At 42.4% G+C, this 26,890-nt stretch overlaps 2 protein-coding genes across 3 annotated transcripts in view; one reads left to right on the top strand and one right to left on the bottom strand.

The window, feature by feature from the left end:
- LOC121487663 (serine/threonine-protein kinase TNNI3K) overlaps positions 1 to 26,890 on the top strand; it is a 282,331-nt gene that overhangs the window by 205,355 nt on the left and 50,086 nt on the right. For both annotated transcript variants that reach the window (XM_041749611.1, XM_041749610.1), the window contains 2 exons: positions 22,991 to 23,050; positions 26,124 to 26,293. In XM_041749611.1, coding sequence (XP_041605545.1) covers positions 22,991 to 23,050; positions 26,124 to 26,293 — 230 coding nt within the window. The remainder of the gene's footprint in view (positions 1 to 22,990; positions 23,051 to 26,123; positions 26,294 to 26,890) is intronic.
- On the bottom strand, positions 973 to 12,674 carry LRRC53 (leucine rich repeat containing 53). The gene is given in 7 exon segments (XM_041747248.1): positions 973 to 1,447; positions 1,450 to 2,128; positions 2,130 to 3,724; positions 6,413 to 6,925; positions 11,016 to 11,043; positions 11,484 to 11,695; positions 12,134 to 12,674. Coding segments are annotated over 7 exon segments (3,636 nt in total). The 3' UTR covers positions 973 to 1,379.

Raw genomic sequence — 26,890 nt, 5'->3', positions numbered from 1 at the left:
AGAGAGGGAATAAGGTTAGGGAGTTTCAAAATAAGAAAGTTACATCATTTGCTGGCAATTCTCAACAGGAAAGAAAACAGAGGCTAGGTGGGGCGTGTAAGCAATAAGCAATATTTACGTTGTTCTCTAGCCTTTGAAGCTTGACGATATTGCCGAATGCAGATATGAAGATACTGATGTATAAAAATATATTAGAAACTATGTAAATGTATAGAATACGTAAAAATGGATATAGATAGAGGAAGAGAAAGTACTACCTTTTTTCCCCTACCAGGAAATGTAAAATACTGTAATATCCTCTACCATGAAAGTACGCTTTCAAGGTTTTACTGGGTTATCAAAAACACAATTGTGTGGGGTATCCCTGTATCATTCCAATAAGCGTGGCTTTGAATGAGCGATGCTGGTTCTACTCTTGCTTTTAAATCTCCTATTTATAAGGACGTTTAATTCCTTGTTTAATACACAAGGAGGAGTACTCACACCAAACAATAGTGACAGGCTAAACTCAAGAGATCAAACCTTGAAAGCTAAACACACTAAAAGGTTATCCAGTTTTCAAAATCTTAAGTTAATAACGATTGTCAGTAAAGCTTGTTAAAATTCCCTTTGTTCGGGATCCATTGTGTGGATCTGGAAGCCCCATTTGTTCTTCTAAAATGATTGAAGCCGACATCCCCACCTAGTGGATTTAGAGGATTTAACAGGTTTCACAGAAATTGCCTACCACCCCTGGAAATCCTTAATTTTTTTTTTTTTCTCCTAGAGAAATAACAGGTTTAAAAAAAAAAACAAAAAACTCTACTTAAGATCTAGGATAATTGTCAACAGAACAGTTGCAAATGGTTGAAATATACCAATATGCATATCAACTAGACGACAGTGAACAAACAAAGCTCAATTTTTATTTTCAAACCATAATTAGGAAAACAGATCAGGCACAAATATGAATATATAATCATCTGTGTAGAAAGCAATATTGTAACACCACTAATTGAGATGTGTGTAGTAATTTCCATAAAATAAACATCAAGTGCAAATCTGTTCAAGTACTTTTTTCTTATTTAATCTTTTATTTGCTTAAGGCTTTTTTCCCCCCCCTTTTCTTTATTGTTTGCTTTCTTTTTCCAAGACCGGGCAAAACTTTACTTTCCTATTTTTTTTTCATTCCTTGGAGAAGCAAACTCAATTAATTGTGTCAAACACATCTTGCGGCTCCATCTTTGATTTTCCCATCGCATTCCATCATGCACTTTTATTGCATTGATAACAAAAAGCTACTAAGAAATGTGCGTCCAAAGTAATGCATTTGGGATGCCTGTAAAGACCAGAGGGTGCCCCTGTGTCCTTTCGAAGGAAGCTCCAGTAGAAAACGATTATTAGTTGAGTTCTGTCTCTAAAGGTGGTGGGTTAGCATCAGCAGCAGATGGGGGCTACAGCGTAGGTGGGGGGCAGCGTTTTCAGCTTCATCTAGTCTTCTAGGCATTAGAGGCACCCTATTTTTTGTCACAGAACTAATGTCTTTTAAGTCCAGTAAGGAGGAAAGCAGTTCACACGTCTCCACTGTCCCTGCACCTTCTTTATGCGTACTGCCACTTTTATCTGGTTGCATATTGCGAAATTCGCCCAAAACTTGCATAGTTCTGTTAAATCAAAGATCTGTTTCACCACAAGAAGGTCTATGTTCAGCCTCAGGGGAACAGGGAATACCCAAATCCTTAGCTGTAATAGTGGCCTCAACAGAGCTTGGATCATACAACGTATGCTTTTCCCTTTGTCCATTTTCCCAAGTTTGCTGCATTTCTTTTGTGCTGCCTTTTAAGGTCACCTGTGCAGTTCTCATTACTGTACTAGAATCCGCCTCGTTTTCATCAAGGACTTTCTTCTCTTCTTTCCCTAATATTTTCCTCATACATGGTGTTTCACTGCCACCGTCTCTGGGCAACGCATTCGAGCCATCAGTTTCTTTTTTGCCTCTATCGGTTAGATTCCAGATGGCTTGGGTCTTAGGAGAAGTACTCATTTCTTTGGGAATCTCTGTCCTATTTTGGAATGGAACAGCATTTGCCTTCATCAGTGGTAGGTCACGGTTGGCTTGTGCCTCAGAGCAAAGGAGAAGGGAATCGTTAAGTGTCTGCTTGAGGAAGTTTTGTCCCTACGTCATTTCCCTCATCCACGATACAACTCTCTACAATCTGACATGATATTTTCTGTTTGGTCATTAGCGTTTCCTCCTCATTTCCAAGTTGTTCATGCCTAGGATGTTGTTCTACGTGTTTGAAGGTTTCGTTTTGATCTAAAGTGTGTTCCTTGTAGGTGTCAGTCTTGTGGCCAACTGCAAGCTGTGTTTGATTCCCCAGGGACAAAGAAAACTGATTTGGCTCAATGGTCATTGGTTTGTCCTGCTCCATGGGCTTCATGGGCTTCATGGGCTCTGCGGCCCCTTGGTCGGTAGCCCCCCTGGAACTGCTGGGTGGTAAAACATCACTGCCTCTATTTTCCCAAGTAGCTGGTAAACACCTAGGCACCTCCAATGCTAGGGAAGTTGCACCTTCCATTTGCTCAGTTGAAAACTGAGAGGCTGAATGTCCGTGTTCAGCTATGATGGGTGTGGGCAGAGGCAGCGTCGGTGCACTGCTGCCAGGAATGAGGCCAGTCGGGTGACAGTTGCCTTCCCTGGAGCTCTGGTTGACTGCAGGTAAGCCATTAGCACAGAGCAGAGCAATGTTTTTAGTGTTTTCTTGGTAATATGAGGTCTGCTTTGGAGCACGTTTGAGAGGCACACTCTTTGAAGTGAGTTTGACGGAGTTACCCTCTGGCCGTTGGGGAAAATCTGCAGAGGACACAAGGTTTGTATTGGCTTCTCTCTGAGAAGCTTTAGATAATTTACTAGGCGGTAAGGATACTTGTCTGCATTTCTTTTGGAGTCCTGGCAAGGATTTTTCTGGATGGACTTTGACTTTTCTAAAACTGTGTAGATTTAATTTTATCCTTGAATTTTGTTTTTTAATTTTCCCTTGGAGATCACGTTGATTGGTTCTCTTCTTTTTCAGAATCTGGGGATCAGTAAGCCATCTTCCTTCTTTGTCTCCCTCCTGAGGATTGCCACATTTTTTGAGATCCAAATTGGTCAGGTGGCTACTTTGATTTTCCTGCTGTTTCCAACGGGTTGATGTTCTGGATGACATCACCAAGCTATTTTTTTCTACTAAATCAGGATCACAGAAGCTAACCCTCTTGGGGGAATATGTTCTCTTGATTTTTGTAGATAACCTTGATGGCTCCAAGTTGTCCTCACTCATAAGGAATTTTTCTATTGCACTGTTAATTTGGATTTTCTCTTTCTTGGCCTTTGAGTGTTCTTGACGACTTGGCTTCTTTTCTTTCACATAATCTTGAAATTGATCACAGGGCACATATTTACAGATAAGAGAATTGTTTGGCTGAAAATAGCGAGGCCTGCTCTGATTTAACAGTCCACAAGGATCATCATATTTTGATCTATGTTTTTGTAAGATCTTTTGTACACAGCGTTCCTCAGGCTCACAAGGCTTGGATGATGAGCCTGTAATAAAATGTCTCAGGCTGTGAGGTTGTAAGCCATTGTCTTTTTTTTCTATTGGAGGCTGCCATGATTCATTTGTTAAATGCTTTTCAAGACTTTCTCTTGCCAACGCTGAAGCGGATGTTGCATATCTTCTACTAAATGTGTCACCGTTGATATCTGCTGAACAATAAATGTAGAAATTTAGTACTGAGCAGAGTTTTATTACCCAACCAAACAGATGCTTAAAAACCTTATGCAAGGTACAGAAATGAGTCCTCTGATTACGTCAGCTCTTGAGTACTTCCTAATTTTTAACCAAACCACCAAGGACTTTGCGCAGCTTAGTGTGTTTACAAAGCTACTCTTTACGACCACATTCTAATTAGTTGTGGTGCTGACTTAAAAGTTACAGAATTAGAATTAAAAACATTCATAATTGTACATCTTTACATTAGTTGTTGGTTAGGTTAGCTTTAGATATGAATAATACCTAAACTCTCTTCGAATGGCCATCACAACTTTTTCTGCACTAATTTCCCAGTTGGAACTAAATATTAGGAAGAATATGATACTATATTGGTTAGCGTTTAGGTTTCGAACACAGGATAACCTCAGCAACAAATAAAGAAATCTCTGTGATACTATAGGCTTCATGAAAGCAGAGACTATACCTGTTTTATTTCTCATCATTTAATATAGTATTAATTAAATATCTGTTAAACGAATGATTATTTTGGAAAATGGCCTGGTCTGTATTGCAGGAATCTCTCTCTGTGAATGTTAAATGATAAATATTAATATGATATTAATGACACTTATTAAATAACACTAATAGCAAAAATAATAGTAATTTTTTTACCATTAATTAAGCATCTACTAAGAGCCAGGCACTGTGTTAAGTGCTGTACCTTCGTTATCTCATTTAATATTTACAAGAGATCTGACCACTGGACAAGTCCTGTTGTCCTATCACTTTTACAGATGAGGAAAGCCACTTAGGGAGGTGAAATGCTTTCCCCCCATCACATGTCCACTAATGATATGGGCAGACCTTGACTTGGGTCTTTCTGACTCTAAACCCTATCCTTTTAGGCACAATGCAAATTAGGTTTAAAATTACATCTTATCAGTGTCCTTTCTCTTGTTTTCTGAAATTGTTTGTTTTATCCAGAGGAAGAAATAAGTATTTCTGTTGACAGAAAGGAGTATTTCTGAGACAGAAAGGAAGAGCAAGCTCAGCTTCACACTACCATCCAACTCTAAAATTTGCCTTTAACTTTCTCGGGGACCTTGGAGAAGCTACTTACCCAATGGGTATCAAGAGATAAGACTTAGATGGGAATTTTATGCGGCTATAAAATTATTCTGGGGAAAGAATGTTAGCCTTTCTCAGATTCTAAGAGAGTTCTGTGACTCAAAGATAAATATTCAGAACTATTGAACTAGATTGTCTCTAAAGCCTCCCCTCCTCCTGAAATACTGGGATTCTGCATTTCCAAGTTTGAAGACATAATCAGAGTAACATTGCCTCTTAGTGACTTCTGTTCTAGAGCAGATGTGGCCTTATTGTTTTCTCCTCAAACACCTGTCCTCTCCATCTCCAGGACAAGGCCTGGCATGGAGCACAATCTCAAATCTTTCTGAAAAGTAAATATATTGATTTGACAAACAAATGTATTCTCTGTGTGAATATATGGAGACTGAGTTTTAAATCGTGAAAAGAACATTCCCTTCAGTGTAAGAGTTTCCCACAGAAAAGTTAAGGCATTGGACAAAGGTAAACATCTGCCTGAGGTTTGGCTCCATTGGAAGGGTAAGTGCTTCTTCCTTTCTCAAATAAAGCCAGTCTGACCTGGTTTCTATGGTAGATTTTTTTATTTTCTTGGCTATTCCTCTCTTGAGTCAAATCATCAGTCCCCAGAAACTAGTAAGAACCAGAGTCTGTGGAATGCAATGGAATATATTCACATCCTGCCTTATGCCACGTGTGACATAACACACAGTTTCATTCTTTTCCAATCATCCCCAAATCTATCTTAAGGGCCTTATCCCCATGGTGAGAATCTCTTGGCGTAGCACCTCCACCATCCGTATTCTAGGAGAAAGCTCTGCTTATTGTAAACCAATTTGAATAAATGACAGGAACCTCTTTACAGAGAAGCTGTCAAAGTTTTCGCTGCTGAGCCTGAAAGCATCACCTCACTATTCAGGAAGGAAAAGGAAGACATTTAATTCATTGCCTCCACCTAAATATTGACATTGCCCAGGTACAGTGGGTAGATGTCACGGCCAGATTCACTTGGCTCCCAACATGGGACGATGAATTAAGTCCTGACTTTCCTTGGACTGGGAAGTTATCATCCCTGACAGCTCAGCAAGCAAAGTGTGTGTCTTGACATCATTCCTGAAATGAATCACCAGCACTAGAAGGCCCATTCTTCTAACATGTCATGCTCTGAGAAGGTTGCTTACTGCAGAATTGGCATTAGAGCTCGAAAGATGTTGGAATAGAAGCTGATACTCAGCCTCCCATAAATCTTAACAGCTTAGTGCTATTTAAAAGTCTTCTTTTCAAAAAAAAAAAAACACCTGTTAGGTGTTGGGTCACAAAAATTCACTTTCCAACAGGCATAAGATATACTTACCCTCAGCTCCTGAGGGTAGGGGGTGAGTCCTCACGGACGCCTTACCCCAAACACACATGCATGTGCACACACACACCACCCGGGTCTAAAATCTTTAGAAGGATAGACTGGGTGCTACCCAGTGATTTTTATAGCATGCTGCTGTTGGGAAAATTAAAGGACATTACCTCTTTCAGAGGAATTTAAACAGGGCGGGATTTTCTAAAACAAGACAACTCACCTATTGTTCTTGTTACATGCTGTGGCACAGTTGGCTGTTGGACTTCCCCAGGCTCATGATTCCTTAGCTTTTTAACTCTCTCTGGATATCTTGTAAGGAAGCCTGCTTCATTAAAAGCTGCCATATTCCCAGGAGGCTCTGAACGTCCTGACTGCAGCAGTCTGCCACCAAAGCAGAAGAAAGTGCTGCCCGCCCCATGGTCTTTCCCTTTCAGGTTTCTAAATGATCCGTCAAGGGCTGTGGACTCAGAGGCCAGGGCTGCTTGATGGCTGTTTTCCTGTAAGAGTGGCATTTCCTTTCTGGACCCCACAATGGACGTGACCTTTATCTCGTTTTCCTGAGCTAAGTGGCAGTTACAGTATCCCTTAGCGTGGTAATTTCTTGCCTCATGAGCACACAGGGATTCATCGAAGGTTCTGCAACAAAGGTTTTCTGATGTGTGTTCATTTGCTTTGCCTTGTTGGAGTTTCCAGTTAAATACAACTAAACCTAGGCAAGTGAGACCAACAGCTCCTGTGACAAATAGAGAGACCATTAAAAGATAACATCAGAGGAAGAAACCTATAAATCACCAAATGTGGAAACCACAAATATCAAGGTTAATGATTTAAAGGGCATCAGAATGGGTGGGAAGTCTATCACCATGTAGAAAAGTTATCCGTCCAGACAGAGGCTATTTAATCAACATTGTTCTGTTTGTTAATTTGGACCTGCCTTTGTAGCTATGAAAAATTTTAAGAAAAATACCATCTGGAATGCCTTTGGTGGAAAAAAGGGTTTTTCTTTTTTTTTTTTTTTTTTTTTGTTTTTCGTAGACTGAGATTGATTCAAGACAAAATAATTCTTGCATTAAAATCATTGTCCTGCCATGAGAAACCAAATTTCCTCCTTCTTAATCCCATAATGAATAAAAATAGACTACCTTTAATACATGCCCTGAAGTTCCCATATACCATAACCTCCTCCTATTGCCATATTTTCATCATCCCTAAAGATCCACCGCCTGTCTCAGAAAAAGTCGTTGACTCCCTATTAGCGTAAGGCCCAAACTCCTGCGCCTCCAAGATTCGGTGCAGTCTGGCCCTGACCGCCCTCCTTTCCCTCATTTTTCATTTCTCATTATTTAAACGCTGTTTCAAACTCTTCAGTTCACTATCCTTAAGTTACTCCTACGCTTTCGTGCAGCCCCTCGTTATGCGTACGGTGCTTTCTCCAATTTCTGCTTGCTTGAAATTTATCTCTTTTGAAATTTATTTATCGTCTAAAAACTAAGGGCCTCTAAATTTCTTGATACTTTTGCTGATTTTTTTTTTCCATCTTGCAAAGGTCGCTCCCTCCTATGAACTGCCACAAAATAATGACTGACACCTAAACTCGGACCGTCTGGTACCGTCCTTTCACGTTCTATGTATACACAGCTCATCCTCCAAATAAAACTACGAAGGGCAGTGTTGCTCAGAGTCTAACCTGTGTCCCCATCACTGTGTCCCATCTTGACGAACGGCATCTCACCTGCCACGATGCTCAAGCCAATGTCTCTTGAGTTTTACCCCAACTCCCCGCTCTCTGTCACAGAGATTTCCTCTTTTCTTAGTACTTGTAACAGTATAGAATTACTGTGGTCACTTGCTCGCCTGCTTGCTCACTGTCCCCACCTGCTAGAACTAAGCACTGTGAGGAAATGGACCTTTGTGGTCTTGTTCGAAATTCTATCTCCCTCCCGTCCCCTCAGCTCTGGCACAGGCACTCCAGAAATGGTTTACTGCATGTTCTTCAACAGAAGAGATTCTGTTTATGAGCTCTAATAATGAAATGCATTCAGCAGCGGTCAAATCCTACAAATCCCCAAAATGGTGATGGGGAAGTCAGGGCATCAGGATCAACTGAATTAGGAGCCAAGTCTGCTAAGTCCAGCTCTGACCATAAATTGCTGCGTGACCTTAGGCGAGTCAGTTTCCTGACTCCAGAAACAAGGACAGTGAACGAGGAGGATGTCAGCATTTTAGACTTTTTGATGGACTGCTCCATGCCTGCTTCCCTCCTTTGCAGACTTTAATGAAAACGTGATATTATTTGAACGTGAAAGAAAAGAGAAAGTGTTCGGGCATGATTGCTGCATTTCTATGTTAGATGAAGACTAACCAAAGTGAGTAGCAGTCTCTGGTAAAAACCTTCAACCTTTGGGTAGTGTAAGAGATCTCGGGGTCTTAGAACTTTTTGACAACATATATTCCTTAGTGCTGTCACGTTTTGAAATAATTTCATCTCTGCTAAAGACACAACATTTTTATAAAGTAGTAGCAAAAGTCAGATCCAACATTCAATTGCCTAGAGCTCGGGTAATTCCAAAGAAGACTTTTGGCTTTAAAATGTTAAAAACATACGAAAATAGTACAATTTTAGAAACACTCCGTATGTCTTACGTGCGGTAGGAAAACTCAGGATTCAAAGCTTTGTTGTGCCACTTTTTGTGGGTATGTTTTAACCTCTCTGAGCCTTATTTTTCCTTCCTCGGTCAAACAGGGATGATTAATACCACTCCGTAATTAAATGAGATAATATATGTAACGTATTTGACACAGAGCTTTAGTAATAATAGTAAGGTTCAGTGGACTGTGATTATGGTTTATGGTTATGATTGCTGGTGCTGCTACTATTTCAGTTCAATATTGCCCTATTTAGGTCCTCGAAGACTCAGCTGTTTTTTTTTTTTTTTTTTTTTTTTTTTTTTGGCGGCGCGGTGAAGGAAAAAGTCCAAAAAATAAAATCATTAAGAGAATACTTGGTATGACTGATGCAGTTACTAACCAAAATAATCAAGGAAAAGAACAAAGGAAAATAATGTCTCCAAAATAATAAAGGAAAGAAAGACCCACAGTTTCCTAAACACATGCATCAGCCATTGAAATGAGAGTAAGCATAATATGATTATAGGGGAAAGTTTCCTAATTGTGTCCAAACGGCAAGGAACCACTCAGTCTCCTGCTGTCGATGCCGAGCTCTGTCTGCACCACATTACCACTCAGGTGTGGTCACTTCCTATTAGTGCAGAGAGCAAAAAGCAGCAAATGAAGCTTGTAGGCAGGCTGAACGCGCTATTAAGAAGACGGTTGAATTTTCGCTGCCATGGGCATTGTTGCTATTTTTAAAAAGGGTTCTAACCATCTTTCTGAGTTGGAAAAAACAACAACAGCAACAACCAAAAGCGAGTTTAATGATAAGCCCTCATTGGAAGTGTTACGGCTTCGTGAAATCTTTCTCTTTTCATCCATCCACCAATTCACAGAATAGGAGGCTTTAAGATGTCAGCGTCTGATGACAAATAACCACTTATTAGTTTTAAATTCCCTGAATAAGATTATTTATAGTCCCTGAAATTGTGGTGATTCATCTATAGCCGAAGAAGGAAAGAAAATCAGGGGTCAAATTATCGTTCTAAGTCTTTTCCCCGCCGTCTACAGGGGGAGGTGATTGGCTACACTTCTACTTCAGGGGGGTAGTAGAATCATAATAGAATAAATTGTATAAAATCAGAGTTTTTCAAAGACAAATTCTTCCTAAAAACAGCATCCTTGACAATCACTCGATGAAAGACACATTATGATACTTTCACACATTATAACCTAACGTGTGTATAATCATACTTTTAACTTAGCAGAATTTGTCCTCGCACAATAAGCTTCCTATTATCGACAAAACCTTCGAATCTTCCAGAATTTATACTTATCTCTATACTAATGTAAGTTGGCAGTAATTTTTTTCTGAGAATAGATATTAAAAATACCCAGAAGATACTGAAAATTAGTCTATTGTAATATTTCCAAAATGATGCCCTACAAAAACACAGATTTAACGAAATCCTCTGCGAAAAAAAAAAAACAGCTAATGGTTAAACGGATTGGAGAAATGCTCCACATTGTATCTTCCTCGTAAGGATTCATAATGCTCATTAGAAACTGAAAGGCAGAGAGAAAAATGCTGTAGTAAAGAAGCCTATTTTGCTTTGTTCAATCCAGCGTTACCCAGATCTATTTGAACCCTGCAACATGTTGTTTACACGGGCGTCTGCGTGTGTTTCCACTGGACCCACCTATTAGTTACTCCCCAGAACTAGTGTTGGAGTTCCAGGACCCCAGCACTTGGGAGGTAAAACTCCCTGCCCTACTGCTTTTGTCTTTGATGGTAAATTATTCCTTAGCATATAAAATTCCTAAAAAAAAAAAAAAAAAAAAAAAAACCATAAAATTCCTGACATGGTTACACAGGTTTAAAAAAAAAAAAAAATTTATCTTTCCGGAAGGATTTAGATTCATTTCCAGCTGAACCTGATTACTGCCGGTGGTAGTTCCATTGTTTAGACCTGACGCCACTCTCCATCTATCCTGCTTAAAAGTGTTAAATGTCAGGAGTTAAAAATCTGATGTTCAGGTCTCACTGGAAACCTGCTAGGGAATAATTTCTTATGGCACATATTCAAAATACATCAGTTCAGTCCTGGATGTCATTTGCAAGCCTCTGGTCTTCCAGCTTTGGGGCACACACCCCCCTACACACACACACACACACACACACACACACACACACACCTCATCACCATGGTTACCCACAAGCACAAAGGAGTTCACCATGCACTGCAAGCATGACGGGAAAACACACATCCAGGTAGATCACTCAAGAAATCTCTTGTGTTTTTGGTCTTGACTAGTGATGCGAAGTGTCGCTCTACACCATTCATCCAGTGAGAGTTAACAATAACTAACGGGTAGTTAGAAATGTGCACACTACCTCAGGAAAACTAAAGACTGGAAGATTATCTTCCTCTTAGTCAGTCTAGGGAGGTGTGGGCTTCACACCTGGGTAACCCGGGATCCCTGGGGGGCTCAGCGGTTTAGCGCCTCCCTTTGGCCCAGGGCGTGATCCCAGAGTCCCGGGATCGGGTCCCATGTCGGGCTCCCTGTGTGGGGCCTGCTTCTCCCTCTGCCTGTGTCTCTGCCCTCCTCTCTCTCTGTGTCTCTCATGAGACAACAACAAAAAAAACCAACCTGGGTACCTGGTGGCGGGGCTCACGCACCTGACCAGTGTGCGGCACCAGCACCATAGCAGGTGGCCCGGCCTGGTGCGGCCCGCTGGTTCCTGGTGTCCCGCAGAGGGGCACACGGATGTGGGTACCCCGAGGAAGGACCCCACGTCTTTCCATCACGTTCGAATCCCTATTTCTAGTGTTATGATGAAGGTCCCGGTTCTCCGTGGCGAACGGAGGCTTGGTAAAATGTAGGCGGCCTCCTGCATTCCGGGCAAGGAAACTGGAGTCTAGGGCCGCCTGCGGGGCTCGGCGCTTGAGCGTCTGCCTGCGGCCCAGGGCGTGATGCTGGGGTCCCGGGATCAAGTCCCACCTCAGGCTCCCTGCCCCCCCCTGTGTCCCTTATGAATAAATAAATAAAATCTTAAAAAAAAAAAAGAAGAAAACTGGGGTCTAAGTAGCAAGGTAACAGAATCAGGAGTAGTGGTCACAGCCAGATAGAGGCCGGGGATTCGCCCCCCCCCCCGCCCCACGGCCCCCCTGCACCAGGAAGCCCCTAGCCCACTGCCGGGCCAGCCCGCCCGCCCGCTCACACCACGGCCTGACCCCGGCCCGGGCGCTCCCCCAGCCACCTGCCGGCCCCAGGCTGCATCACTGAATGTCCCGCGTCAGAGGGGGCGGTGCGCCGGGGCCCAGCGTACCTGCCAAGCCCAGGAGTGTCAGCAGGGCCACGTCCTGCCCTGCGACGCGGGGACTCGTGTCCCGCAGCAGCACGGTGAGGTTGGGAAGCGCAGGGTGGCACCTGGCCTGGGCCGGGGACCCAAGCGCGGCAGCCAAGGCAGTGGCTGGGGCCAGGGACCCGAGTGCGGTGGCCGGGGTGGTGGCCTGGGCTGGGGACCCGAGCGTGGCGGCTGGGGCAGTGGCTGGGGAGGTGGCCGGGGCAGTGGCTTGGGCTGGGGACCCGAGCGTGGCAGCCGGGGTGGTGACCAGGGCAGTGGCTGGGCTGGTGGCTGGGGCAGTGGCCAGGGTGGTGGCCAGGGCAGTGGCCTGGGCCAGGGACCTGAGTGGGGTGGCCAGGGCTGTGGCTGGGGTGATGGCCAGGGTGGTGGCTGGGGTGGTGGGTGGGGCGGTGGCCAGGGTGGTAGCTGGGGTGGTGGCTGGGGTGGTGGCCTGGGCTAGGGACCCAAGTACAGCAGCTGGGGCGCTGACCGGGGCAGTGGCCTGGGCTGGGGACCCAAGCATGGTGGCTGGGGCAGTGGCCGGGATGGTGACCTGGGCTGGGGTGGTGGCCGGGGTGGTGACCTGGGCCAGGGCGGTGGCCGGGGCGGTGGTGCAGGGCGTCCTCCCGGTGGCCTCGGGGCAGGTTCGGGCCAGAGAGGCCGCTCGGTGTCCCCCGGGGAGGACGGGTCGCCGTCAGCGCCGCTCAAGCCCGGTGCTCGCGGGGCCGCTGTGGGGAAGAAAGGCACAGGCTGGAGTGGAGGTTAGGGACGCCGGGGGGGGGGGGGGGCAGGGGCCCGGGCACCTGCCCAGAGCAGAAAGCGCGGCGGCGGCGGCCACGATGCCCGGCGCCTGGGTTCAGGGAGGCCGGCTCTTTATCAGAATGATGGATTTCTGTGTTCTCTGTTTCCATGACATGTTTATTTGAGAAACATAAACCTGTCTGCTCCCTTCCATGTCACAGTGAATCCACGGCTGGGAACGATCGCTGCTGAGGTCTCCTCGCAGGTGGCTTCCCAGGCCTCCCGACCCCCGAGCCCTCTGGGCCAGGACTGACCCCCAGTCACCCCCACACCCCCCCCCCGGGCTTGTGTGTGAGCCTCCCGGCCAGGCTGCCACCAGCCACGTCCAGGTACCCCGTGCGTCAGTCACCGCTTCCCTCACCTAGAGGCACAGGTGGGGGCAGTGAGAACGAGGCCCCGTTTCTGCCTTTTGGCTCCAGGCTAAAAGCTGGCGCCTAGGTAGGGACCTACATCCTCCCCGGCCGACCCGGATCTGTCCGCGGGGCTCGCTCTGCAGTCGGGCCACCTTGGCCTCCCCTCTAGTCTCTGCTCCCTCCAGCGAAGTCCAGCCCGCGGTGACAGGTGGCAGTCAGGGCGTCCCGCGGTTACATCCCTTCCCGTAATCACCTCAGAGCTATCACCGCTCTGTCATTAGAAATCAAAGCGTTTTAACTCAATAAAGATGTATTATAATCAGGGGTTATTGTGACACATCTTTATCATGCTAAACTTGCTTTGACGGCAAGTGACAGTGTCATGAGGACGGAAGAGTCCACTGTCCCTGGGAGGTCTGCGGCTGATATTAGAGCAATCAGCTGGGGGGGGGGCACTAAGCAAATCTCAGTCCCCTTAGGAAAGTCAGACTACACCGCTCAAGCAAAGAGATTTTTAAAAATGTAAAAACAAAGGATTGTCACGGGGCCTTCTTTGGGAAGGATTGCCCCCCCTGCCCCCCCTGCCCCCCCCCACGGCTCGGGCAAGCTTAAGTCATGGTGGGGGCTTCCTGCATAGCATTTATCTCTGATTACTCGAATTCTGTTCATTCAGGCCGGCTGAGCATTGTGTTTCCCTCAATGCTGTCTTATTGATACGGGCTGAGGGGGTGGTGACTCTAGGGGTCCCCCAGTTCTCCAGGGACTTGCCGGCCCCCAGGGAGCTATCGATGCCGCCCATCGCTTCTCGTCTAGGACGGGACAGATGGTCGCTCGCGAGTCATCCATGGGCTTCTCTGTGTCTCTGGATTCACTTCGCGAATGCGGCGTCGTGGAGGGGAGAGGGAGTAGAGGCCCAGCCGCGGGGGTGAGCGGGATTGTGTCTTAGAGACGTCGCTACCTCTGATCAGGAAAAGTAAGAAGGTGGTGAGGTCAGGAAATCTAGTTGAGCGAGCCAGGAGGTTAGTGTTTAGGTGTTTTCGGTACCAGTTGGAAACCGGGTACGACCAGCGAGCCTCGAAACTGTCTCTCTCCTGGCGGGGATGACGATCACTCCCATCTCTTAATTTTCATGAAGTCATAGGATTTTAGAAATGAAGGAAATCACCTTCTTTCACTCCCTCTTAACTCCGACTTGTTTCTGAAAATTTTCCACTGGCAGAGCTTATAGCTTGTTTATCTCTCCTTGGATATCGGGATGTAAATCACATTCTCCTCAAATTTGTTAATAAGGTGTCTTATTAAATTGTTGACTTAAGCAAGCAATATGTAATGAATACAGGCAGTGGATCTTGTTAGCATTTCTACAGCTCATTTACCACCAATAAAAAAAGACTAGACTTTCAAAATTAGATGCACTTTGATAATCATCTGTTTTGCTGGTACATCACTTAATCTTACTAATGCTGAACAATTGCAGTTCAGGTTTCTGATTCATTGACATTTTTTTTTCCAGCAAGTGGTAGGATTCAAAACTGCACAGAAGTATGAATAAAAATTATAATGAAAGTGATTTGCTTTTTTTTCTTTTATTAAAAAGAAACTTGTTTTTATTTTTATAAAGTAAAACTGATTTTTATTAAAAAAAAATGTGTAGCTGCATAAAACGGTAGTGATCTTTTGTACTAGCAAAATATCTCAGTTGCCTCTGAAGGTCCTGACGTAGTTTTGGTTGAGACCACCACGACCAGGAGAATAAAGTAACGGTGTCCGCATCGAGTCGCCGGGAAAGGCTTGCTCTCAGTTTACCTCTATCAGGCTGAGCCCAGAAAGCACTCAGCACGACGAAAGCCATGGCAACGAGTTTGCCGGATACACTTAACACTGCTTTTTTAGAGTTGTTGGTTTTATTACCTACTATAGAGGTTAGCTGGTGACAGAGGGTTACATCTCTGGTGCACACCACGCATGTGGCAGGACAAGCTGAAGCCAACCGCAGCACGAGGGCAGAGAGCAGGAGCCATCCACCTGAAAGGAGAGGGCAAGGCACATCGTGATGTTGGCATTTATTATCCACGATTTCAGTAGATTCGGCTCATGAGGCATTTGGGTGATGCCTGCTACTTAATGAGCACCTTGGGTTCTCACACGATGCCAGACAAACGGCTAGAGTTCTTAATTTCTGTATAATTTAATCCAAACTTCCAAAGCACTTGACCATAGATTTAGACAGTGCACGCATATCCGGCGCACACCCATTAGAATAGTTTATTTAAAAATCAAATTACTTTGTAAAATACTGTACAGCTTGCTGAACTTCTGCACATACGTTATCTTATTTAATTCTTTTAATTCTTGCCACTTATTTTGAGCCTGAAAGACTGAAGTTCGGAGTGGTTAATAAACCATCTAAAGTCACGTAACTATTTGGTATTTAACCTCCCATCTTTTAACTCTCTGTCCGGTGCTCTTTCTAGTACGCAGAAGTTAATCTCAGGCGCTGAGTTTTACATAAGTACAAGGGAATTATTCTTTACAGATTTAGATGCCATACCTAGGGAGGGAGTTGGAAGGAGCGCTCCGATCATAAGGTCTACCTAGCTCTGAATTCAGCTCTGCTGTTTACTGACTATCGTATCTTAGGTGAATTATTTAGTAGGTGAATTATTTCTTCCCTCTTTTTGCCTTTTCATGTTTAAAATGGAAGTAATAAGAGATGCCTGCGTTATAGAGTATATTATAAAAATTAAGTGGAATGCTCTAAGTGTTTAATAAATGTTAAATTTTACCGTTATTTTTATGATTTTTCAGCCCTCCAATGAAATGCTAACATCATTTGGATAGAAGATTCCAAAAAAGCCCACTTATTTATAATGTATTTATTCCCTGACTGATTTTAGGGAGTCAGAATTCTTGAAGCACATTATAATAAAAATGTTCTACCTATACAATAACAGTTTGAGAACTAAATAAAATGTAAATAAAACAGGGCAGCCCGGGTGGCTCCGTGGTTTAGCGCCTGCCTTCGGCCCAGGGCCTGATCCTGGAGACAGGGGATCGAGTCCCATGTGGGGCTCCCTGCATGGAGCCTGCTTCTCCCTCCTCCTGTGCTTCTGCCTCTCTCTCTCTCTTTCTGTGTGTCTCTCATGAATAAATAAATAAAATCTTTTAAAAAATGTAAATAAAACAAAAACCCATTAATTCTATCATCTGTTCAACAGTATGTACTGACTGCCTGCTATAGGCCGAAACACGGCTAACGGCACTCACGATAGTGTAGTGACACTGATAAATCCCTGTCCTCATGGGCAACGAATAAATAAATATGGAAATATGTAGTAAGTCATCCGGTAATAAGTGCTACAGAATAAATAAAGCAAGAAAAGGAGCAGATAGCACGAGCTTGGGGGTTCTAAATAGGATGAACAAGGAAAATCTCTATGATAAACTAGCGCTTGAACAAAGACCCAGAGAAGCTAAAGCACTGGCCAGTCCAGGTGGAGAGCATGGCAGGTGCAAAAGTCCCTCAGAGCATGATGTGCTTGGTCTGAGGAGGTCAGCGTGACCACGGACACCATAGGAAGGGAGAGTCAGGCAATAGCAAGGGCAGGCTATGCGTGCCTTCCAAATGAACGGAAAGGTTTTGCTTTTCATACAAATCAGGTGACCACAATTGGAGGCTTTTGTGAGTGGCATGACTCCATCTGTAGTATATCTTAAAATGATTATTTTAGGGGCTGCTGGGGGGCTCAGTCGGTTAAGTGTCTGTCTTTGGCTCAGGTCATGATAACAGTGTTCTGGGATTGAGCCCTGCATCAGGCTCCCAACCCCACCTTCACCCTCACCCCACTCCTGTGTTCTCTCTCTCTGTCAAATAAATAAATAAAATCATAAATAAATAAATAAATAAATAAATAAATAAATAAATAAAATGCTTATTTTGGCTACCATGTTGGTTATTATAATTTTGTAGTATAGTTTGAAATCGGAGAGCATGATGACTCCAGCTTTGTCCTTTTTCAAGATTCCTTTGGCTATTTGAAGTATCTTGTGATTTCACACACATTTTAGGATTGTTTTTTCTATTTTTGTGGAAATACGCCTTTGGGATTTTGGTAGGGATTGCGCTGAGTCTGTGGATTGCTTTAGGTAGTATGGACATTTTAATAATATTAATTCTTCCAATCCATAAGCATGGAAAATCTTCCCATTTATTTGTGTATTTTCCAATTTCTTTCATCAACATCTTACAGTTTTCAGTGCACAGATCTTTCACCTGCTGAGTGAAATTTATTCCTAGGTATTTTATTCTTTTTGAAGTAATTATAAATAGTATTTTTTTCTTAATTTCTCTTTCTGATAGTCCACTATTAATCTATAAAAATGTAACAGATTCTCATATATTTGGTTTTATATTGTGCAACCTCGCTAGATTTGCTTATCAGTTCTAACAGTTTTTGGTGGAGTCTCGAGGGTTTTCTGTGTATAATATCATGCCATCTCCAAAGAGTGACAGTTTTACTTCTTCCTTTCTAATTTGGATGCTTTTTATTTCTTTTTCTTGCCTAATTACTCTAGCAAGGACTTCTAATAAATACTATGTTGAATAAAACTGGCAAGAGTGGGCATTCTTGTCTTATTCCTGAACTTAGAGGGAAAACGTTGAGCTTTTCACCAGAGTATATATGTTAGCGGTAGGTTGGCTACCATATTGGGAATACTTTTGATAGGCAAAGAATAGAAGCAGCAAAAGGAGTTAAAAGGCAATTATAATAATATAAGAAAGAGATAATGGTGGTTTAAACAAAAAATTGAGCTAGATTATGGATAATTTTTTTATCATGATGCAATTTAGTTTTTTTCGCGATGCAATTTAATATAACGGATTTGAGCTCAAACAAGCTATCCCTTGCAATGAGACCTGCTAGGTATATAGGAGTAAATAAGCCATTGCTTACTCTCAAAGCACTTTCCAGTAGTGGCAAAACTATGTAAATACCTAGTTCTAACACAAGGAAGAATGAAGTAAATCTAAACAAAGGTGCAACAAAATTATTTTGTGGAATCACTTAAAACACTTCAAGAAGCATGTATCTTGTGAGTTGGGACTTGAAGAGGAAGGAGGATTTCTAGAGGCAGAGAGTAAGAGTTAGTTAATTCCAGTCTGAGAAAACAGTAAGAACAATGCCCCGCATCAGGCAAAAGATCTTATCTCAGTTCACTTCTTTAAACCTCTCTGTTCCCTGCATACGTGGTCCAGAGATCAGCCAGAGATTTAAACAGCGTTTATATGCAGATTCTGAGACTCCTTTCCTCAGACCCTTTTCTTCCAGGATCTCCCCTCATTTTCTAGTGCCTGTGAATGATAAGCAGGATTCTAGGATGGCCCCAAGATCCCAGTCCCCTGGTATCCTTGCCAAGAAGGACCCTCTCCCCTTGAATATGGGCAGAACCTACAAATATGATTAAATATTGCTCCAATAATTACATTTCCTCACATGGCAAAAGGAAAATTATCAGGATAGGCCTGATCCAACCAGATGAGCTCTTTAACAGCAGAGACTATTTCTCCAGTTGGTCACAGAGGAAGAAGAGAAACATGTCCTTGCTGGCTAGGAAGAAAGCAAATGGCCATGCTGTGAACTACTTAGAGGAACCATGTGGCAAGAAACTGTGGGTGTTCTCCAGAAGCTGAGAGTCATCCCTAAACAACTATTGGCAAGAAAACAGGGACCTGAGTCATACAACCACAAGGAAATGAATTCTTCCAATAACTGGTGGGCTTGGAAGAGAACTTGAGCCTCAGATGAGAAGCGCAGTGTGAGCTGACACTTTGATTTTTTAGTCTGGTGAGAGACCTTGGGCAAAGGACCCAGTTAATTTGCACTCAACTCGTGACCCATGGGAACTGTGAGATAATACATGGCTGTTGTTTTAAACTATTAAATTTGTGATTATTTCTTATAAAACCATAGTAATATACTCTGATTGCCCTGAATTTTGTCCTCGAGTTCTTTAACCAAGCAAACCTGCAGGCTTTCATAAGAATTCTAATTGTTACCTAAGATCTAGGTGGGGCCTCCCCTTAGGGCAAATTTTGTCTAAATAAATAAGATGAAAGACTCTGTGCCCCCTCTTTCTTCCAAGTGTCTCCCCTCCAGAAGCTTTTGTTCCCTCTCTATTGCCTTTAGGTAGCTGTCTTTTACGTTTTGTCCAGAGCTTACAATTGTCTGCGGGAAGTTTGATCCACTACAAATGCTACCTGTCCATTCAGATTCTGGATACATTTTGAAGGCATAATGAGTATGATTTGTTGGCGGATTAGAAGCAAGAGTATGACAAAGAGAGAAGTCAGAGATTATCCTTTGGTTTTTGGCCTCTGTAAGTGAAAAGATACAGTTGCCATTTACTGAAACAGGGAAGACTATAAATATAAGAAATTGCATATGTGAGTTTAGAGTTTAAGGGAGTGTTCTGGGCTAGATATAGATATTTAGGAGTTGTTTTTTAAAGCCATGAGACAGAATTAAACCCTCAACAAATTAACTCTAAAGAGAGATGAGAAGAGACCCAAACCCTGAGTCCTGATGCAATCCTGATGCAATCCAGAACTTAAAGATGAAGAGGAAAAATGAAACTAATAGAGGAGACTGAGAAAGAACAAGTGAGAGAGGAGAAAAAACAGTGAGAAGCAGTGACCTCAAATCCAAGAATGTTTCAGGGATGCCTGGGTGGCTCAGCGGATGAGCATCTGCCTTTGGCTCAGGACGTGATCCTGGAGTCCCAGGATGGAGTCCCTCGTCGGGCTTCCTGCATGGAGCCTGCTTCTGCCTCTCTCTCTGTGCCTTTCATAAATAAATAAAATCTTAAAAAAAATGTTTCAGGCACAAGTGAATGATTATTTGCATTTAATGCAGTGCCAAGGAAGATGAGCTTTGAGATATAAACCTTTGAATTTAGCAATGAGGAGGTAGGCATCTGTATCCTCGAAGAGAGCAGGAGTAGGAGAATGTTGCAGGAGAAAGCCTGATTGGGGTGGAGGATACACGGAAGCAGAAAGTAAGAGACTGCAAATTTAAGCGGTTCTTTAGAGCAATTTTGGTGACTAGAGAAAATGCAGCAATACCTTGAGGAAGAAGTGGAGTCGAGAGTTTCATTTTGTTGCTTGTTTTTAAGATGGAAGAATTTATAGCATGATTGTATGTTGACAGGATTAGACAATAGAAAGGGAACTTTGGTGATGCAAAAAAGTAGAAGGGAGAATTATTGTTAGAGCAATGCCCTTGAGTACAGTAGCAAGGATAAGAGTTAGTACACTGTGAAGGAAGTGGCCTCAGAAAGAAAGGCAAAATTCATCCATAGAAATGCAGGTGAGGGCAATTTTGCGGATTTAGACATTGGTGGGTGGTCAATGTAGTAGTGGGAATTAGACGTTTGAAGAAAGAGGAGAAGGTACAAAATAGGTACCTGGAGTGTGAGAGAGTGAGGGAGCCAGAGATGCGTAATAGGCTCTCTAGGCAGTAGTGAGGGTCCACCTGAGGTTAGAGGACCATGATTTTGAAGTATAGCCAGTCAGGGTGGATTTAATCAAGATTGGGATTTTTTTTTTTCTCCACAATAGGGTATAAAATGCATGATAAGGCAAGGGAGCCGAGGCTGTATTGAATACAGTGATAATGATTGCCCATGAAATCTGAACTAAGTAAGGGAGGAAACCAAGGTGAGTAAATAGCAGTGAAAAGATAGTGAGATGAACAGGTGAACCTGTTCTGCTTCCATGAGCTTTCTGCTTCCCTGTATCCTCCACCCCAATCATCTCCTGAAAAAGAGATTCAATTATAGAGGACAAACTGAGGCTTGCTGGAGGAGAGGTGAGTGGGGATGGGCTACGTGGGTGATGGGCATTAAGGAGGGCACGTGACATAATGAACACTGGGTGTTATATGTAAGTGACGAATCACCAAATTCTACTCCTGAAACCAATTTTACACTATATGTTAACTAAGTAAAATTTAAATAAGAACTTGAAACAAAAGAAAAGAAACGAAAGAAAAGGGAAGAAAAGAAGGAAAGAAAAGAAAAAAGAAAAAAAAGAAAAGAAAAGATGGTAAGGCGAACAAAAAAATAAGGGATATAGATTAGACGATAGGTAGGTAAGTAGATGCAGACTTATGTACATCAATAGAACAATATTAGCATAAACATGGTTTTTAAGGCAGAGTGATAGATATGTGGAGATTCATTGAATTGTTCTCTAATACTTCAGGGTATATATGAAAATGTTCACAATAAAAAGGTAGCTTTTTTAAAGTGACAAGATGCTTTGTGTGACTAAGGGTCATTGGAGTCAGAAGTAAGCTGGAAAGAAAGAGGATAAAGCCTGGATAGTGATCCGATGGAAGCTGACAGGATGGAACATGGAAAGTCTGCAGACCACGTTAGTAACGGGGCCTAGAGTAGGACCCAGGAGCTAAGTGACTACCAGGAAGGTGGAGTGTGGGATCAAGGCAGAAGAGACCAAGGAACCTGGAAGACAGGCCATTATAATGATTAGTTGCATGGACAATAAAAGCACTGAGTAGTGTTAGCATGACAGGGAGCCAAACACTCAGGCCTTCAAAGAATGAGGGACAGTGACTGGTGGGAAACCTTCATAAACTGGTGCTTTTTAGAGAAGCCATTTGGAAGTTGCAACAACAGCAAGGAAGACCCAGAGCTCCCGCTCACCCCATCGCCACCCCCCGCCGACCTAGAGGTACCAGGAATATGCAAGAAAAAACAGATTTCACCTGAGAGGGCTCTGAGGGAAGCAGTGTCCTCAGGGGAGGGCTAGATATTAAGGGAGAAATTGTTCTACTAAGAATCTAAATTAGTTGGTTACTGCACCTGAATGTTAAATTGGGAATCTCCACCTCCTGGCAGTAAAAGTTTCATAAAGGAGAAATGATAGGTTATATAGTCCCTAGGATCTGACGAAAGGAGGCATATAATTTCTTCCAAAGAGAACATTTTCTAAAATCCCCAGCATTTTTTCCATAGATCCGTAATCATCTTTATATCCCTAGCAACTAGAACAAAGTTTGGAATGTGATCAGAATACAACAAATGTTGGTTTAACCAAACTCGTCTGACACACAAGTTCATAACGAACGATATCTTTAATGGCAGCTTTTGAATATAAAAAGCTTATCTTAACCCCTAAAAAAAGGGCATAGTCATGAGGTTTCCATTGATCTTAGCTTTGAATCTAAGATGGCATTTTCAAAAATGAAGCTAATTATAAAATTTGCCCTAGCAGTTCTTTTCTACAGACACATTGTACAGTATATTATAAGGCACTGAGATAGTTAACAGTTTTTAGTATTCACTTTTATTCTTTCATTTTGAAGAGGAAAACCTGCCATTTAAAAGCATGCAAAGCTAATTAAAGCTTTTCCACTATTTCATTATCTGAATGTAGTTGCAAATTCTGACTTAAAACTCTTATCAGAAGGAGACTCAACATCCCTCCCTGAACAGCAAATGAACATTCAATTAACACTTCAATACAAGTGTATTTTAAATAAAAAATATACTTTATTGTTAATCTCGTTCTTTACAAATGCAAATATCCAATTTTAAAATCCAAAGACAGTTGCCTCCCTTTTATTCTTTTGGGGAAAATAAAAGTCTTTTTCTTTATTTACAGGGAAGACCTGAATTTTCTGAAGTTGTTACCAAGTTAGAAGAGTGTCTCTGCAACATTGAGGTAAGAACTTCAGCTTCTGAAATAGGTCCATGAAAAAAATCTTGAATATCCTAGGGTGTTGGGGAATAGATGAGGTGATGCTTGTAGAAAGTAAGTCTGAAGGTCCATAACTTCATTCATCTATTTACCCTGTTCATTAAGTTTCTAGGGTGGACGGACTGAATCGACAGGGGCAAAAGCAAATTCAGCATGAACTCAGACCTCCCAACACATAATCATTAAGCATAGGCAAGCCCAGCTTTAAAAAATTAATATGTAAAAATTTGAAGATACAGTAAATATGTTAGAAAGTAGTTATTTAAATCAACTTTTCTCTATACAAAATTCCTACGGTGAGACATAAGTTAAAATATTAAGCCACCGTCTATGTTCAATAAGAAAGGGAAATTATCACTGAAATTAGTACATAAATTAATTGGGATGCATTGCTTTTATACCGCACATATGTTGCATAAGGTGATATATGTTGGTAATCAGCCTAATGGAATTTTCTTCCCCTTAATATCAAGGAGTTGTTTGCTTTAATTTTCTCCCTAATTGCCTTAATTTTCTATACACCTGGTCAGGAGATAGCATTTGAAAACAGGCAAGGAACTAACACGGGAGTACTAATTCAAAAATAATAATATATCCCCAAAGCAAATGAGTGCTGCAAGAGATGGGGGTGGGCATCACACATCACAAATACAAGCGCATATGATGGGAAGGGGCAAAATGGGAAACAGCATCAACCTGAGATTGCATAACTAAATCCCAGAGTGGAACCATCCAATTTCTTCCCCTAAAAACAACAACAACAACAAAAAAAAATCTCAACTTAGAATCACTAGAACCCAGTTTATTGGGAAAGGGTTCCAGGTCTTCAATTGCAGCCTGCAGCGAATGGCTCTGTCTCATAACTCTTTACTGGAACTTCTAAAAAGGAAGCCTTTTATGTAGGAGGCAGCTTCAGTCTTTGGACGTTAAATGTCCATTCACTTCTCTTCAGTCCTGAAACCCACAAAGCAGAGAGAAGTAGTAGTGTATTCAGTGGGGCTTTGGCAGCCCCTAATAACAAAAGCATCCGCCAGAGTCCTTGGATGTTGAGAGACCCTTTTAAGGCTTAAGTTCCAAGTGTCCTCTCACTTTGAACCTTTGTGTTTCTCAGGGCAAAACTTCTCCAAGCCTGGGGATATATCCAACTAGATGAGAGAGTGGATTCCAGAAACAGAGACAATGGTTGGATCTCCTAAACTAGTGTGGCTTCTTACATTGAGCAAGCCTCTTAGCACAGTCTCTCCCAGTAGAGAAGATGAAACACTCAATGCAAAGAGAACTTGCTGGACTGGGCTGCACTCGATAATGGCCCAGAATCAGCTTTAAGGGGCTTGATTTGTGGAATTCCGTACCTCGGAAGATAAAACGAGAGGACGTGTCTAACAGGAATAAATATAACATCACACACTAGAGGCAAAGAAACAATAGCAAAGATGTCAAATGGTGGAGATACGGTTTAGGAGCATCGTGCATGTTAGTAGATAGTAAGCTCTTTGGAGTTGGAATGTGAAGTAGCTGTCTTGCTACAAAATAAAAAATGAGTATCATTCCTCTCTATCCTGAGATGGCCAAACAAGATAGTTCCCAGGTATGTCCTTTTAAAGGGATAATTATAGGGGCGCCTGGGTGGCCCTGTGGTTGAGCATCTGCCTTTGGCTCAGGTAGCGATCCCAGGGTCCTGGGAATGAGTTCCATATGGGGCTCCCCGCGGAGAGAAGCCTACTTCTCCCTCTGCCTATGTCTCTGCATCTCTCATGAATACATAGATAAAATATTGTTTAAAAAATAAAATAAAGGGATAATTATAACTGAACACATTTTAGGGAAGAGAGACCAGAATGATGAATGGATTGAACATCACATATATGAGAACCAATTAAAGGAACCAGAGTTGCTTGTCCCAGAGAAGAGAAAATTAAGATAAGCCCAAAAGCTGTTTTTTAAACATCTGAAAAATGATCAGATGGCAAAGGAATTGGTCTTGTCCTCTAAGGGTCAACAGATGGAAATGAAGTGTAATTATGGTTGTTTTTGTTTGTTTGTTTGTTTTTTTGTTTTGTTTTTTAGGAGAGACAAATTTCTAATTGTCAGAGCTGTCCTAAGATAAATGAACAGGTCTGGAGGCAGTGAGGTCCCCATCCCTGGAGGCTCCCCATCAGCTTGCATAGCTAACTTGAAAAGGAGGCACAGGAGAGATTCAGTCATGGAAGAGTTTGAAGGTTCATTTCAACACTAACATCACATGATCCTCTGAGCTTTACTTAGTAATGTCTTGGCTACTGTAAGGAGCCTAGAATTTGCATGGATTATACTTTTAAACCAAAATCTACTGTCTACCTGTGTTGTGAAATTATAATGTCAAAGCACTAGTGTTCTCAGTTGGGTTAGGTAAAGTTCGTGAACAGCAAGGTCGTCAGAAATTCAAGAAAACTACTCTCCTATTTTTTTTTCTTCTTTCTCATTTTCTTCCCTCGTACTCTTCTATTTTTCTAACTACGCTTAACTATTTGCAACTGTTTTTGAAAACTCTCTCCCAACAACTCTCTTTAGTCCTCAAGCTTGCCAGACATTAAAGCATCCCTCATTTTGTAAAATGGATATATTCTTGGGAAAATGTGTAAATTCATTTTACATAAAGGAAATAATTTCGTATAAAGGGGATAGTTTTAAGCTACAACTTAAAGGAACTCTGCCACGAATCTCACCGCCATAGTGAAAAATGTAATCTTTCAACCATTAAATAATCACCTTCTAAATATCTATTTTATGAATCTGATTTGAGCGCATCATGTTTTCTGAAAAATGTGTATAAATTGAATGGGCCAGCTCTCGGCATAGAACTGGGTCAAAAAGTAAATTAAGCTAGCCATGTATTACCATCCGAGGCCGATAGGAAAAGCCAGAAGCGAGCTGAGATGAATAGAAATTAAAATAAGAGAAATCCTAGAATAGAAAGTTAAAATAAATCCATACTCTAGCCTATGCCTTAAGCCTGTCAGATTTCTGAAAGGATTGAAGCCACCCTTTCTTCCCTCAGCTGATGTCACCTGCATCAAGTAACAGCAGTGGGTCTCTCTCACCTTCCTCTTCTTCTGACTGCCTGGTGAGCCGGGGAGGGCCTGGCCGGAGCCACGTGGCCGCTTTAAGGAGTCGTTTTGAACTGGAATATGCTCTCAATGAGAGGTCCTGTGCCGCCTGGTCCCAAAGGTGAGTGGCCATGTCCCAAAGGTGAGTGGCAATCTTAGCAACAATCTCGTGGTCTAGTTAAATTCCAAAATCCCACCAAGATATTGGCCTGATTTGGTCAGTATCAGTGGGGGACTTACCACCCCCATGGCAAACTTGCCCATTTTTCTCATAATACTATATTAATATTATGGGGCTAAAAAAATAGAACTTTTTAAATTAAGATCTCTAAGTTTCGAGTAACAGCAATTAACTCCAGCTTAAGTGAGCACTGTCTAACCACAGCAACAAAAGGAATTTACTGAAAGTGTTTTGAAGCTATCATATGGAACCCATGGTAGGATGATATAGAAACCAAGAAACAGCTTTGAGGATCTGAGCACCGAAAATTCAGCACACCGAGGATTACTCTATGACCCCGTAATTCCACTCCTAGGTAGATACCAAAAAAAAAAAAAAAAGTTGAAAACAGGTACTCAAACAAATACTTGTACACATATGTTTATGGCGGCCGTATCCGCAATAGCCAAAAGGTGGAACCAACCCAAATATCCATTAACAGATGAGCGGATAAACAAAATGTGGTATGCAGACAATAAAATCTTATCCAGTTGTAAA

The sequence above is a fragment of the Vulpes lagopus genome, chromosome 3 (assembly GCF_018345385.1).
Source record: "Vulpes lagopus strain Blue_001 chromosome 3, ASM1834538v1, whole genome shotgun sequence".
NCBI lineage: Eukaryota > Metazoa > Chordata > Mammalia > Carnivora > Canidae > Vulpes > Vulpes lagopus.
This window is presented reverse-complemented; position numbering and strand designations above follow the sequence as displayed.